At 38.8% G+C, this 13,294-nt stretch overlaps 2 protein-coding genes across 4 annotated transcripts; both read right to left on the bottom strand.

Annotated features, from left to right (window-relative positions):
- Window positions 1-85: 85 nt before the first annotated feature.
- Window positions 86-4,988, bottom strand: LOC100706579 (parafibromin). Its single transcript, XM_019348035.2, has 6 exons — window positions 4,786-4,988; window positions 2,262-2,367; window positions 2,018-2,087; window positions 1,837-1,899; window positions 1,518-1,551; window positions 86-1,282 (listed from the first exon to the last, which is right to left on the bottom strand). The coding sequence occupies exons 1-5, from the start codon at window positions 4,914-4,916 to the stop codon at window positions 1,541-1,543; spliced, it is 381 nt and encodes a 126-aa protein (XP_019203580.1). The 5' UTR covers window positions 4,917-4,988; the 3' UTR covers window positions 86-1,282; window positions 1,518-1,540.
- A 121-nt stretch (window positions 4,989-5,109) lies between these two features.
- ro60 (Ro60, Y RNA binding protein) lies at window positions 5,110-12,493 on the bottom strand. 3 transcript variants are annotated; one of them, XM_019348030.2, is made up of 9 exons: window positions 12,346-12,493; window positions 10,807-11,395; window positions 10,348-10,568; window positions 8,422-8,568; window positions 8,192-8,329; window positions 7,973-8,089; window positions 7,586-7,702; window positions 7,179-7,376; window positions 5,110-6,892 (listed from the first exon to the last, which is right to left on the bottom strand). In XM_019348030.2, the coding sequence occupies exons 2-9, from the start codon at window positions 11,375-11,377 to the stop codon at window positions 6,740-6,742; spliced, it is 1,662 nt and encodes a 553-aa protein (XP_019203575.1). In that variant the 5' UTR covers window positions 11,378-11,395; window positions 12,346-12,493; the 3' UTR covers window positions 5,110-6,739. The 3 variants fall into 3 exon arrangements, with proteins under 3 accessions (XP_019203575.1, XP_019203577.1, XP_019203576.1); XM_019348032.2 differs by having other exon boundaries at window positions 7,179-7,325; XM_019348031.2 differs by lacking the exon at window positions 12,346-12,493 and adding an exon at window positions 11,777-12,288.
- Window positions 12,494-13,294: the final 801 nt, after the last annotated feature.

Genomic DNA, 13,294 nt, shown 5'->3' with positions numbered 1-13,294 from the left:
ACGCTTTAAACTGCAAACTTGACTTTGATCACAGTGATGTATCAGTTCCAACAACCCAGGCAATTATCGGTAAAATGAAAGCAAATTTCCAGAGCAGCAAGTTATTTATTAGGAAGGGCTTTACATCGCCGCTACAGTGAATAGGTACATGTTAAGCAGGACAGATACAAGAGAATGGTTGTGAAACACTTGAGAACTATCAAATCTCATGTCCATCTCCCAAAACGTGTCAACAGTCATGTTATAAATACTTTATACGTTGACCAAAAAGACTGGATGTTGCTTTAAAATTAAAAATGAAAACATCAGCATGTTGGGACAAACATCCTTCACAGTTACATGGTCAGTTTATTGTTTGTTTTTTTATGAAGACTAATTTAAATTACACCGTGATAAGTAAAGCTTATTACAGTACTTTATTACAGTAAAATGTAAATTCTGATGCACAGAATTCAGACTGAAACACAAAATTTTCACACAAAAAAAAAAAAAAAAAAAAATCCCAAACATTGGCATTAGTCTGTTGTTAAAACTGACGGTCTTTGCTTTAGCTTGGCCACAAATTTTAGTTGTTCTAACATTTGTTTGACACTAAGCCCAGTTTATTGTTTTAAAGCTGAGTTTTTGGTTTTCTTCTTGTGAGATTATACGTTAAAAGAAATATGGCGACACTTTTTCTAAAGCAAATTTGGATTCAAGTGTAAAAGGAATCCAAGATGTTAATACTTAAAGAAAAACTTTTCTGATCTAAGAAATCTGTGAAATTAACACAATAAAAAGCAACTCCAAGTTTTACCATTGACTTTGTATGCTTTGTTTCAGGTTTCTCTTTCACTGATGTTAAGTATGTCTAAGAAACGCTACATGAAATGAAGGTTTAAAGCATCTCTACATCAAACCTGCTAACTCATACCATAGATGCATGTTGAAAACTACAGGTAATCCCCCCTGAAGTAAACCTACAGTTGCAAACACCCTAAAACTGTGACTCTTGCATTGTTCCTCTTAACCTGCCAACCTCTTGCTATAAATGTTGAATTGGCCTTTATATTCTACACTCATTACATTACTCAGGAAAAGTCCCCGAAATCTTATCAGACGAGATCTTGGGCCAAATTACGAATGACACTGAAAGCTCCAAGGTTGAAGCCAGAGATGGTCAGCAAACCCTGGTCTTCTTCGATGGACTTTCCAATGTAAGTCAGCCCACACATCACCAGCTTTGCACATTGCCTTCTTTATGGTCCTCCAGACGGGCAGCCAGACGCACACGTTCCTCATCCTTGAGGTGAAAGCAGTTTTCACATTATTAGCAAATTACAGGATAAAATGTGATATAATATCAAACATCTTTAACTGCCCAAACTGCTGAAAATTCTAAAAGTTAAAATATTCCGACTTTGTCAATTTCTATGTCCTGACTGGGGGGTTGGGGATGTTTGAAGCATCACATTTCTAATGATACCACACAGAGAACAATATGAGCCACATCTGACATCTGAAGTAACATGATTTACCTCAACTCTTGTTTTTTTTGGCTTCAGAAGATGCCTAAAAAAAACAAACAAACAAACAAAAAAAAACAATAAAAAAGAAACAAAAAAACATTATTTCACTGCACGAAACAAATTCCTTCATACCACCTTCCTTTAACTCACTTATTCAATAAAAATTATTTGGAAAAAATATTACTATTAGCGACAGGACAGTGTATGTGCCATTATTTATATCAGCACTAGCAGTTATAAGTAGTAATTAATCCCAAAATGTACATTTCAGCATTAAGTTATGAAGCTTTAAACTCCACATCATATTGTAAAAATGCTGTTACTTTACCTTGTGTTGGCCTTTGCAGACCTATTTCTATGGGCGCACTTCTGTCGATGCTCGTTGACGTGGCTGCAAGTGGACAAAAAGTACATTTTAAGCAAATCTTCAGTGAACCAAAACCTGGAATGACAACACGTGTACTAGATGTCACAGAAAGCTCCCCCCTCAGCGTCCAAGTGCTACTTACAGCTCTCGCCATTAAGATATGTAAGCAAGCCCTTTCGATCAGGTCGTCTGACAGCACGGATGTTCTCTGTCTATAAACAACACACAATCATAAAAGTCAAAACCCTTTGAAGTTAACAAGATGCTACATGTATGACAAATTGTGGGCTGGAATCAGGATTGTCCTCAAACAGCACGTTGGTAAGCAATGAAGGATTGATACTGACAGATTCTGGGCTGATTCATATGAACTCCAGAGCACTTACTGCAGCTCTTCGCACATAGGATGGATGCGGCAGGTGCACATTGTTGAGCAAGAACAAGATAGAGTCCAAGGTATAGTACTCTTTGGGCTGCCCCTCTTTACCAGTACTAAAGATCAAAACAAACACAAAACATTTTTAAAAAAGCATGCAGGTGTCCAGTTTTCCAACTAACAAACTTTAAGTGAATTACTGCGTGATGCACACTTAATGATGTGAACCGCATTAAAGCTTGAATACAAAGCCAAAGTTACTTTATCAACCACTGTCAACAGTTCTTCTGCTAGCTAAAGCACTGCTCCAAAGTTTGCTTTTTGCACGGTGAAGAAAGATGTTTATAGTCATGACTGTAGGGACACAGGTGTTTCAACTTGACTCTCTGGATTTCTGACCAGGGGCGGATCTAGAGAAATTTTCTTAGGGTGGCATAAGGGTGGTATAGAAAGGTGTTACAAAATCAAAGCCTTTTTAAAAACACATATGCACATGTTACATACGATTAAAATGATTCAAATATAGTAAGTATACAAGTTTCATATAAATATAGTCTATAACTTAATTATTTTCTGTAGCCCACATAATTAAACATTTCAGTTACATAAAAACATATGAATTAGGATTCTATGTACTGTATTGCCTGTATAATAAATAAATATGTAGACCAATAAGTCTAAAATACAGAAAGCTACACAACATGGGTGGTTCATCAGTTTCACACTGATTTTTGTTAGAAATAATCAAATTGTTACACGCTTAAGTTTCCACAAAATGTCAGAAATCTGCACTGTCATGAACAAAAATTGAAACCTAATTTTTCATGATTTGTTGGGTTAGCCCTCTGAGGTCCAAAATATAAATTAGACATTTTTGACTACTTTTTATATTTGTACTTCACCTTCAAATTGTTTCATTTTTTATTTTTTGCCTTGCTTGGTATCATTCTTTTCAGCTCAACCTCACGTGTCTGAATTTACAGGTTTTTTTTTCTTTGACATACTGTATTAACACAACTGATTTGAAATCACACAAAAAACAGAAAATCCTTGTCACGGTTTTTTTTTTTAACTATAAAAATCACAGACATGTTTAGTAAATTATTTTCATAACCTGAAATGCAAATTGTAAATTTTGAATACTTATGAACAAATTTTGTAAACAATAAAGTTATAAACTATTTATCTAAAAACGCAGCCAATGCATTTTTTTTTCCATATAACCATTTAAAAACACCTCTATAACAAAAACGAGAGAACAATCGGGTGTCACAATAAGATCCCCACAAATTATTTGTTCCAGTAAAAATAAATAAATAAATAAATAAATAAAATTTGTTTGTCCGCCGCAAGACAGAGAACACCACAGGGATGAACCCTGCAGGCCTGACAACAGGAGGTGCATCACTCCTCCTGTTTTCCACCTGGAGACAGTGTTTACATTGTAATCTGCCTTTGTAACATCGATCGTGGCTCAAGAGTTGGCAGTTCGTCTGTTATCGGAAGGTTGCCGGTTCAAGCCCCAGCCTCTGACAGTCTCGGTCATTTTGTCCTTGGGCAAGGCACTTCACCCGTTGCCTACTGGTGGTGGTCAGAGGGCCCGTTGGCGCCAGTGTCCGGCAGCCTCGCCTCTGTTAGCGCGCCCCAGGGCAGCTGTGGCTACAATGTAGCTTGCCATCACCAGAGTGTGAATGTGTGTGTGAATGGGTGGATGACTGAATGTAGTGTAAAGTGCTTTGGGGTCCATAGGGACTAAGTAAAGCGATATACAAATACAAGCCATTTACCATTAGTGCCCTCACTGACACACAATAAAACAACGACTACACAACACACTAACTACACACTCCACGCTAAATGTCACAAATCTCTCACATCTCAAAACTCGCTATCGCTCTCTTTCTCACTCGCTCGCTCTGTCTCGTTGCCATCCCTCCACAAACTTTCCCCTCTCCCTAAACAACCAAATCCCATGTGTTGCCATTTTATTAATAAATTGGTCCACATAGTACATTTTCCCACCAACTGGAAAGAGGTGGCTTTTAGTCTTCACCTTTTTTCGCGCCGTCCTTAGAAAATGCTTCTTTTTTTTTTTTTTTTTAACAGTATCTCTGCAATAAACGTGACGATAGTATTCAGAAAAAAGCATCACTATGTATGTATGTATATATGTGTATATCTATCTATCTATCTATCCTTGCAACTTCAATTTCTGCGTCACATGCACAAAGTTTGCTTTTTTTACGGTGAAGAAAGATGTTTATAGTCATGCCTGGGACTAAAAGAAAAGAACAAACACACAGGTGTTTCAACTCGACTCTTTAGATTTCTGACTCCGTGAAACAACTCGCTCCCTAGCTAACGTCCGTGATTAATTAGCATTACACAATACTACAAGTTTGGCTTTACCTCTCTCGAGGTAAGTTTAAAAGACATACATTAGCTTTCATGAAAGCTAGTAAAATTGGCTCTATAGTCTATGGAAAAGACCTCCCTGTTTAACTAATAATTAAAAAGGGTGCTTTATGACATACCCCCAGATTATGTAGTTGGTCTTGACATTCTTCGGCCAGGAGAACTCCCCAAATATAACTTCATCTCCTTTAGCAACAATCTCCTTTTTCTGGATGTTATACTGACGAAGAACACTCAACACATCCGCCATCTTCACTTGTATGTAGTCACTTCACTTCACTTCCACTTCACTTGTAGTGTGTTTGCAAGGCCCCCAGTTATCAACATCGTGCGGCCTCTCAAGATGCCTGATTTCGACCCGCTTTAAATTGCAAACTTTACTTTAATCACAGTTATGTATCAGTTCCAACAACTCAGGCAGTTATTGTTAAGATGAACGCAAATTTCCAGAGCAGCAAATTGTTTATTAGGAAGGGCTTTACATCGCCGCTACAGTGAATAGGTACATGTTAAGCAGGACAGATAGAAGAGAATGGTTGTGAAACACTTGAGAACTATCAAATCTCATGTCCATCTCCCAAAACGTTGTGTCAACAGTCATGTTATAAATATTTTATATGTTGACCAAAAAGACTGTGGATGTTGCTTTAAAATTACAAAAATGAAAACATCAGCATGTTGGGACAAACATCCTTCACAGTTACATGGTCAGTTTGGGTTGTATTCTTTTTTAGTTTTTATGAAGACTAAATTACACCGTGATAAGTAAAGCTTACTGAATATTCTCAGTAATTATTACGGTTGACTAAAACGAAAAGCACCACTGTAATCATTTGCTTACATTTCCTCAAAAATTAACAGGCCCTGGCTCTAAAACTCTCTAAGCTGTGCATGTTTATTCTGTGTCTGGAGAAATATAAAACGTCTTTTAAATTGACCGTTACAGGTCTTATGAAAGTACATTCAAATAATTTTCACAATGATTCATTCATATCAAGTTTTCTGGAAATGTAGCAGTTTTCTGTTGTTGCAGAACAAACAATGTCACATTAAAGATAAGGTAACGGGTATCAGAGAGCTATGACTGGTCCTTCCCAGATACTTTATTACAGTAAAATGTAAATTCTGATGCACAGAATTCAGACTGAAACAAAATTTTCAAAAAAAAAAAAAAAAAAAAATCCCAAACATTGGCGTTAGTGTGTTGTTAAAACTGAATCCAAATTTGCTTTATAAAAAGTGTCACCACATTTCTTTTAAAGTATAATCTCACAAGAAGAAAACCAAAAACTCAGCTTTAAAGCAATAAACTGGGCTTAGGGTCAAACAAATGTTAGAACAACTAAAATTTGTGGCTAAGCTAAAGCAAAAACTGTGTAAAAGGAATCCAAGATGTTAATACTTAAAGAAAAACTTTTCTGATCTAAGAAATCTGTGAAATTAACACAATAAAAAGCAACTCCAAGTTTTACCATTGACTTTGTATGCTTTGTTTCAGGTTTCTCTTTCACTGATGTTAAGTATGTCTAAGAAACGCTACATGAAATGAAGGTTTAAAGCATCTCTACATCAAACCTGCTAACTCATACCATAGATGCATGTTGAAAACTACAGGTAATCCCCCCCGAAGTAAACCTACAGTTGCAAACACCCTAAACTGCATTGTTCCACTTAACCTGACAACCTCTTGCTACAAATGTTGAATTGGTTCATTTTTTCCCCACTTAAATCACGACCCATCAAAATCCACCAAAGTACTGAACAGCTGATCATATAGAGACTCTTAAAAACATGATATGCAAACACATACCATGTCTTAATCACTTCCTATTCAATTTTCACAAAATATAGATGCAATTTACATTTCCAAAGTGTTGTCCAGCCCGCTGGATACTTTGTCGACTTAATGGTGAGCAAGAGAAAACAAAGAAAAACTGGAATTGAAATTGTCAGCATCTTTTAGATTAGTGCTGTTTTGGGACACTCTACATGCTAAATGAGCCTCATTGGTCCACTCTTTGCCTTCATATTCTACACTCATTACATTACTCAAGAAAAGTCCCCGAAATCTTATCAGATCAGATCTTGGGCCAAATTACGAATGACACTAAAAGCTCCAAGGTCGAAGCCAGAGATGGTCAGCAAACCCCGGTCTTCTGTGTCTCCGATGGCAAATCCAGTGTTAGTCAGGTCACACATCACCAGCTTCGAATTAGCTCCTGATGTCTGTTGAGAATATACACAAACCATGTTTATTGTAAAAATGTTACATTTGCCATCGTTACTTAGTACATATTTTAAGTAACCTTTTAGATAAAGGAGTTTAAAGGAGAACTTATAATGCTGTAAAATTAACTGTGCCCTATCAGCCATCTATGGAACAATGTGAATAAAAATAGCACATCAACCCCATCCCGTTAATCTTTGCTTGATATTGTATATTTTCAAAAACAATCTTTACCACACAAGGCCATTATTTAATTCAACTCCAGATGTGAAAAAACGAACATACTTCTCTGTGCTTCTTCAGAGACTCCACCGGGCTGGCAGTTAACATCAACAGTGGGTTGGTGCTCAAAATGACGAACACATCTACAGCTTTCCTGTTCTCTGTGGCCCATTGAATGGGAACGGTGCAGCCTCTGCTCTCACTCAGGAACTGCAACATAAAGGCACTACCTGATGGCTGTGCACCCCTTTCTCTCGTGCTCTATGTGAGAGGACAATAAACAGGTGGTAGATGAGCTAACTAGCACTGCTTTGCAGTACTTTGATGTGAAGGTGGAAGAAGAAGAAGAAAAAACTGCCTCTAGTTGCTTGTCTGTAACAAATAGTGTATTGTCAAAACTACCTTATTCCTGAAAGGAACTGTTCAGTCGCTCGTATTCTCTTCACCTTTAATGTTCTGTAAATCCTTACCTTAACCAGTTCATCAGTTGCTTCTTTGAGAGTCATGTCAGCAGAAATAGAGAATGGTACCATAGCCTCTTGAGAGTAGACCAGCACATGTGTGTCAGCCTCTGTCCTTGCTAAAATCTGTGTCAAAGCCAAGGTCAAAAGAAAGCCATTTAGTTACCCTGACTAAAATGCCTTTATCCTGCATGCACATTCACACACAGTACACCACTGTTAGGCCCTATGCGCTAACATACTGAGAAAGGAATTTTCAGGGAATTCACAGTATGCGTCAACAGTCCCACGCCATCACCCGGGATCTCTCTAAAGATGGGGCAGCCTGAGCCCTGTTTGAAGATGCAGCTGTTCTAACTAACCAGATGGCATCATCTGGCTGTAGTACAGTCTTACCATGGCAATAGCGGCTGCAGCAGCAGCAGTGCTGATCGACGTTCCTGGGACAATGCTGCTCGGTGACCCGCTCATATCTACTGCCACAACAAAGCATTTACCCACAGGCTCCACATTCTGAGGACAGAGTCACAGCAGAACAGGTCATTCATGTTAAACAACTGCTGCTGACATCTTCTGCAACGACTGGAGAAAGTTTTGAAAATTACAACAACATACCATAAAACTCTTGTAAAAGGCAGAGTCCATAGCTTTAAGGATGTTGCGGTCTGCTTCCCATTTTGGTTTACCCTGATAGCCATGGCCTTTTTTGTAGTTTTCTGTAGCCAAAAGTATACTGAAAGGGTGGATCTTTGCCTGGTGATTTTAGGAGACATTTAATTTATAAATATTGACCTCTGCATAATTAAAAACAAAATAACATTTCTGGTAGAAGTTGTGAGCCTTACCTGTTTTAGTGCAGTCTCACTTTGAATTCTGTCACATAAAAACTGTGTTTCTGAGCTTCCTGGTTCAAGAACTTTGCCAGATGTCAGCCTACCTAACATCTTTACCACCGAATGGAGAGGCATTTCCTTCAACAAAGCGCTCCATACCTGCAGAAAACAACCACCACACATCCTGTTAGATGTAGAAAAATAAATTTCCACATTCTTTACATTAGGCTTCAGTCTACCTGAACATTGCAGTTTTACAGATAAGAAATGTTTCGATTTTTCCCCCCTCCAGAGAACACTTTTACGCAGTGAGCAGGAACTTACAAGGGGCTCACCCCAACCCCCAAAAACTGGAAAAAAAAAAAAAAAAAGTCCTAGCAGTTCAGGAGGTGAGATAGTAAAGATCATTTATGGTATTTGGTGTTTAGGTAGTAAACAAGAAAGCAGTTACTTTTTAAACCAGGGATGTTTAACTTATTTTATATCAGGGGCCAGATACACAGAACTTTAATCTTAAGTGGGCCAGACCTAGGAAAGTCCCCTTTCTGTCAGTGTAATTACGTGTAATTGCACATTTAATCCCTCCAATATTTCAATATAAATAAAGAGGTGCAATTTCAACAGGGCGTCTCAGTTTTACTACATGATAAAGACATTCTGGTAGCTCATTTACCAGACTGTCCTGTAATTATAAAGCAGAAAGTTTTTGTTGTTTTATTTATTTTACTGTGGACACACTGTAAAAAGCAGGAATTCCTTTTGTCAGTACTGAAAACCAAAAAAAGGAACTTTTCTGTCATTTAATTGTTCATTTAATAATCTGATGTAGTATGCAAGACTGAGTAGGAGGGCTTCATCAGCAGGACAAGCTGTAAAATTTATGAAAATACAGGTGAAAGTCCAGCGGGTCATCCAGTGGGCCGGATTGGACTTTTTGCCAGGCTCTTCCAGGGCCTCGAGCCTTATGTTTGACACCCCTGTTCTAAATGCTCTGTTTGAATTAAAGATACAATTTTCTTTTTTTTTTTTTTAGTGTGAACTGCCGAGGGAGATTTTTGCTGATCACAAGCTTCTGAGAACTGAAAAAATAAACTTTTCTATCATTTGTGCTGCTACTGGAAGGAGGTACAGATTAAAAAACAAAACTGAAAATAAATTGCTGTACACCACCCTTTACATGGCATATTTTACTTTACCAAACAACAGCCGGTACAATATATTTATTAAACAAAACTATACGAGTTGCTTTCATTACTACCCAGTTTGTTTTGAACTTCACAAGCCCCATCTGTTTTTCACTTGCCTTCATAATTTTCCTCATAACCGTTTTTAAGCTTTGACTGCTCATACAGACACTGCTAGCTTGCACCTTCTCTGAGTTCTGTATTGCTTTAGCCACTTTGCCTTTTCTTGCTTCATATGTTCAGCTGGGTGAAAGTGATTTAAGTGATTAGATTTGTTGTTAAACATTTTTGTGGTCATCTCCCCATGGTTTTCTGCATTGGACACTGGTCTAGTCACTCAGTGTGAGCAGTTTCCCCACTTGTCAAACTGTGGTTATGAATGTGCGCTGCTTTACGTGTTCTCAGCCCAGTCAGTCACCAGTTTGGGCTGAGAACACTGAAAATCTTACTATTTCGTGTGCATTTCTAATTTTAATAAGATCCCAAGTGTAAAAACTGAATTCATCTCATCAATTATCACTACGATCTATGTTATAAACAACAACCAGGCCTGTCTACAAGACATCCTGTGTACGTGTCCCACCAGCTTTAATAACCCTATTTCCAGAAAAAATAATTGATCTGTCGGAAACTGCTAATTACTACTTACTACAGTATCACGGTGCATAACAACTACGGAAGTGCTTAGTAATAAAACAAGCGAGCACAAAAAACAAAAAGCATCTTAAAAAAAAAAATGATTTAACAGACTCACCTGTTTAAACTTCAGATGCTCGGTCAGCAGCTGTTCCCTCTCAAGCTTGTGTTCCTCTATTAAAGTGACGACCTCAGTTTCATCCCGACTGTGCTTTACCTTTTCCACCACTTCAAGATATGAAAGCACCCTGATAACCTCTTCGGCGTTCTCTTTGTTTTCATGAGCAACCTGGACCTCTTTCCACCCTTTTGTTACATATTTGCTGATCAAGGCAATAGCTGAAAACACAAAGAGATGGGCATTGCATGTTAGCACCGACTAAAGTGAAACAAAATAAAAACTTACACTGTACTGATTAAAATTCAGCATGGGGAGTTTATAAATATGCACATATATGCTCAGAACAGAGAACATCCAATAAAACCCCAGAGAAGAAAGTTGGATAACTGCAGACATTTATTCAACTGATTACTTCTAACATTCTGCAGGCTAAATGACGTGGGTCTCTATACTTACCATCCCTAGCTGGTTTAGTGTGGGAGAGTCTGAGCAGATCCTGGTGTGACCAGCCCTCTCTCTGCTTACATTTGGTCACTGCAGCAGCTAGACTCATGGCATCTTGCTCATTGTACCAGTCAGACAGTGCTCTCCTCAGGGCACGGCCCCATATCCCACATTTCATGTGCTCTTTTAATTCCTTCTTGTACTTGATGAAAGAAAACAGATGGGCAGGCTCACGACAAACATCCTTCAGGGCTTTGAACGCTGCCTGTTTGGTGTTCACATCTGGGTTCTGGGAGCACAAAGCCAAGGCAAAAATGGAGGGCTCCAGTCTGACAGCTCGCCCATCCTGAGCGAACCTTTTTATTTCCTCCAACACCTCAGCGCCTCGTTTCTCCTCCAACATGGACTGCAGGGCTCCAGTGTTCTCCAATTTGATGCGACCATTTTCTTTGGTACTGTACAAGTCCCTCTCTGAGCCATAGCAGAGGAAGCGACAAAGCTTGGCCTTGTCACTGATCTCCCATGAACCAACACCTGTTGAGTTCAGGGTATGGTTGCTAGTGGTACTTCCTGATAGCTCCATTGAAACACTTGAGGCGTCCTGAAACAGATTGTAGTAAAACGAAACAGTTCTAAACTTTATAATGAAATGGCACTGTAATTTGATTGTGGTATTTTATCTTATATTATAGTGAAAATGAAATAAAAGCTAACTACTAATACTAACGGGACGTAAAGCGTCCCCAGTGTAAATCAAACCATGGTTCGGATTTGACAGGATTGCGCAAGCGTTAATAAACCACCCAGCGTTTGCTAAGGTGGCGCTTACCACACCTTACTTAGGACATAAATTATCCAGCTACGTTGTTAAAATGCAAATTAAAATGTTTGAGCCCCTTCAACAACCTCTCGAGTTCAAGGCCAGCCAGAAAGCATGTATATGCACAAGACAATGTTAACTTCGCAAGCAAACATGACTTACTCATTGCCTCAGAGCGCTGTCAGAAATAGCTTAAAGCCGATTACAGAAGATGATGATACGCATAAGACAGAGAGAAGACACGCTGGTCCGTTAACAGGAGATGGTACGACAAGTTAACTACACGTCATTTGAAGTTAGCTGCGGAATGAGGCGCTAACAAGCTAGTCAGCCTTAGCTAACACTCCCGGTAGAGATTCGTTTGCTAACTTAACTAGTTAAGCTAGCAAAGGAGGGCGGTCTGGACAAGGTGAAGTAAGTTAGCGGTTTTAATCATTTAACAATAAAGTTAGGAATCTGACTAGTCATGTAGCAACTCATAGCCAGCCCAAGTCTCCTCAGTTTCCCCAGCCGTGACTTGGCTGCATAGTAATGATATTAATGTTAGCCGTCAGCACAAAACTATCAACTCCCCAATCTGAGCTCCTCTCTGGCTGGGACACCGGAAAGCACTTTGATACAGCTAGTCCAGGATGGCTACTAACATACGCTAACCCTAACAAAACTGTGTTGGTTTTACTCAACACATACTGTTTGCGAGTTGAAATAACATGACATAAATATCCACTTACCACCACGTATGTACACAGTGCTCAAGTTTTTTGGGTTGTTTTTTTTTTTTCTTTAATGTAGCTAGATGCGGAAAGGCCTCCCCGCAGACCGTCAGTGAGATAACAGGGCGGTGCCGCGGTGGATCCCGGGATATGGAGTAAAATCACACAGGCACATTCCCCCAGGGTTCTCTCACTTTGTCTCCATACGTTCACATTCACTTTTTTTAGTGGTTCACAATCCACTGAAAAAGACTTGAGCCACCTGTCATTTTTCTATATTTTGCCAGTAAAACGGGAAATAAGTGCAGTGATTTATTGAAACATGCGCAAGTCAATATTTGGTATGACGATCTTTATTTTTCAGCACAGCCTGAACTCTCTTATACAAGCTTGTAATTTTTTCTTTAATGTCTTTAGGAATAGTTCTCCAGGCTCCAGGTTCCAGCCCCAAACTGTGACAGAGCCTCCACCATGGTTATTGGATGGATATAAAAACTGTTGTACCTTTGTTCTAACCTCCTCCGTACATACTTACATTGATTTAAATAAAAAAATTTCAATCATCAATCCATAAGACCTGTAACAACAGGTTTTAAGCCCAGTTCTCATGAAATTTGACATAGCTCAGCTTTTTCTCCTTGTTTCAAATCTTCTTTCAGGCTGTTAAGAATGTTTATGGCAATTTTATTAGTTTCGGGTAGAATAAATGGGAACAAAGGGCTGTCTTTGTCACTCCTGTTGATAATTTTTATGGACAGAATTTCTAGGCGTAGCCAGATTGCAGAAAGCTTCCACTTTGTTGGCCTCAGAATAGCTTTCTGCTTTTTGCAGATGATGTGGTTCCATTGACTTCATCAGGTGGTGGCCTCCAGCTCACACTGGAGAGGTTTGCAGCCAAATGTGAAGCAGCAGGAATGAGAATCAGCACCTCCAAGCCTGAGGCCAAAAAGAGTGGAGTGCTTTTGTT

This window comes from Oreochromis niloticus, linkage group LG18, assembly GCF_001858045.2.
Source record: "Oreochromis niloticus isolate F11D_XX linkage group LG18, O_niloticus_UMD_NMBU, whole genome shotgun sequence".
NCBI classification, from domain to species: Eukaryota; Metazoa; Chordata; class Actinopteri; order Cichliformes; family Cichlidae; genus Oreochromis; species Oreochromis niloticus.
Note: the sequence above shows the minus strand (reverse complement) of the source record. Positions and strands in the feature narration are given on the sequence as shown.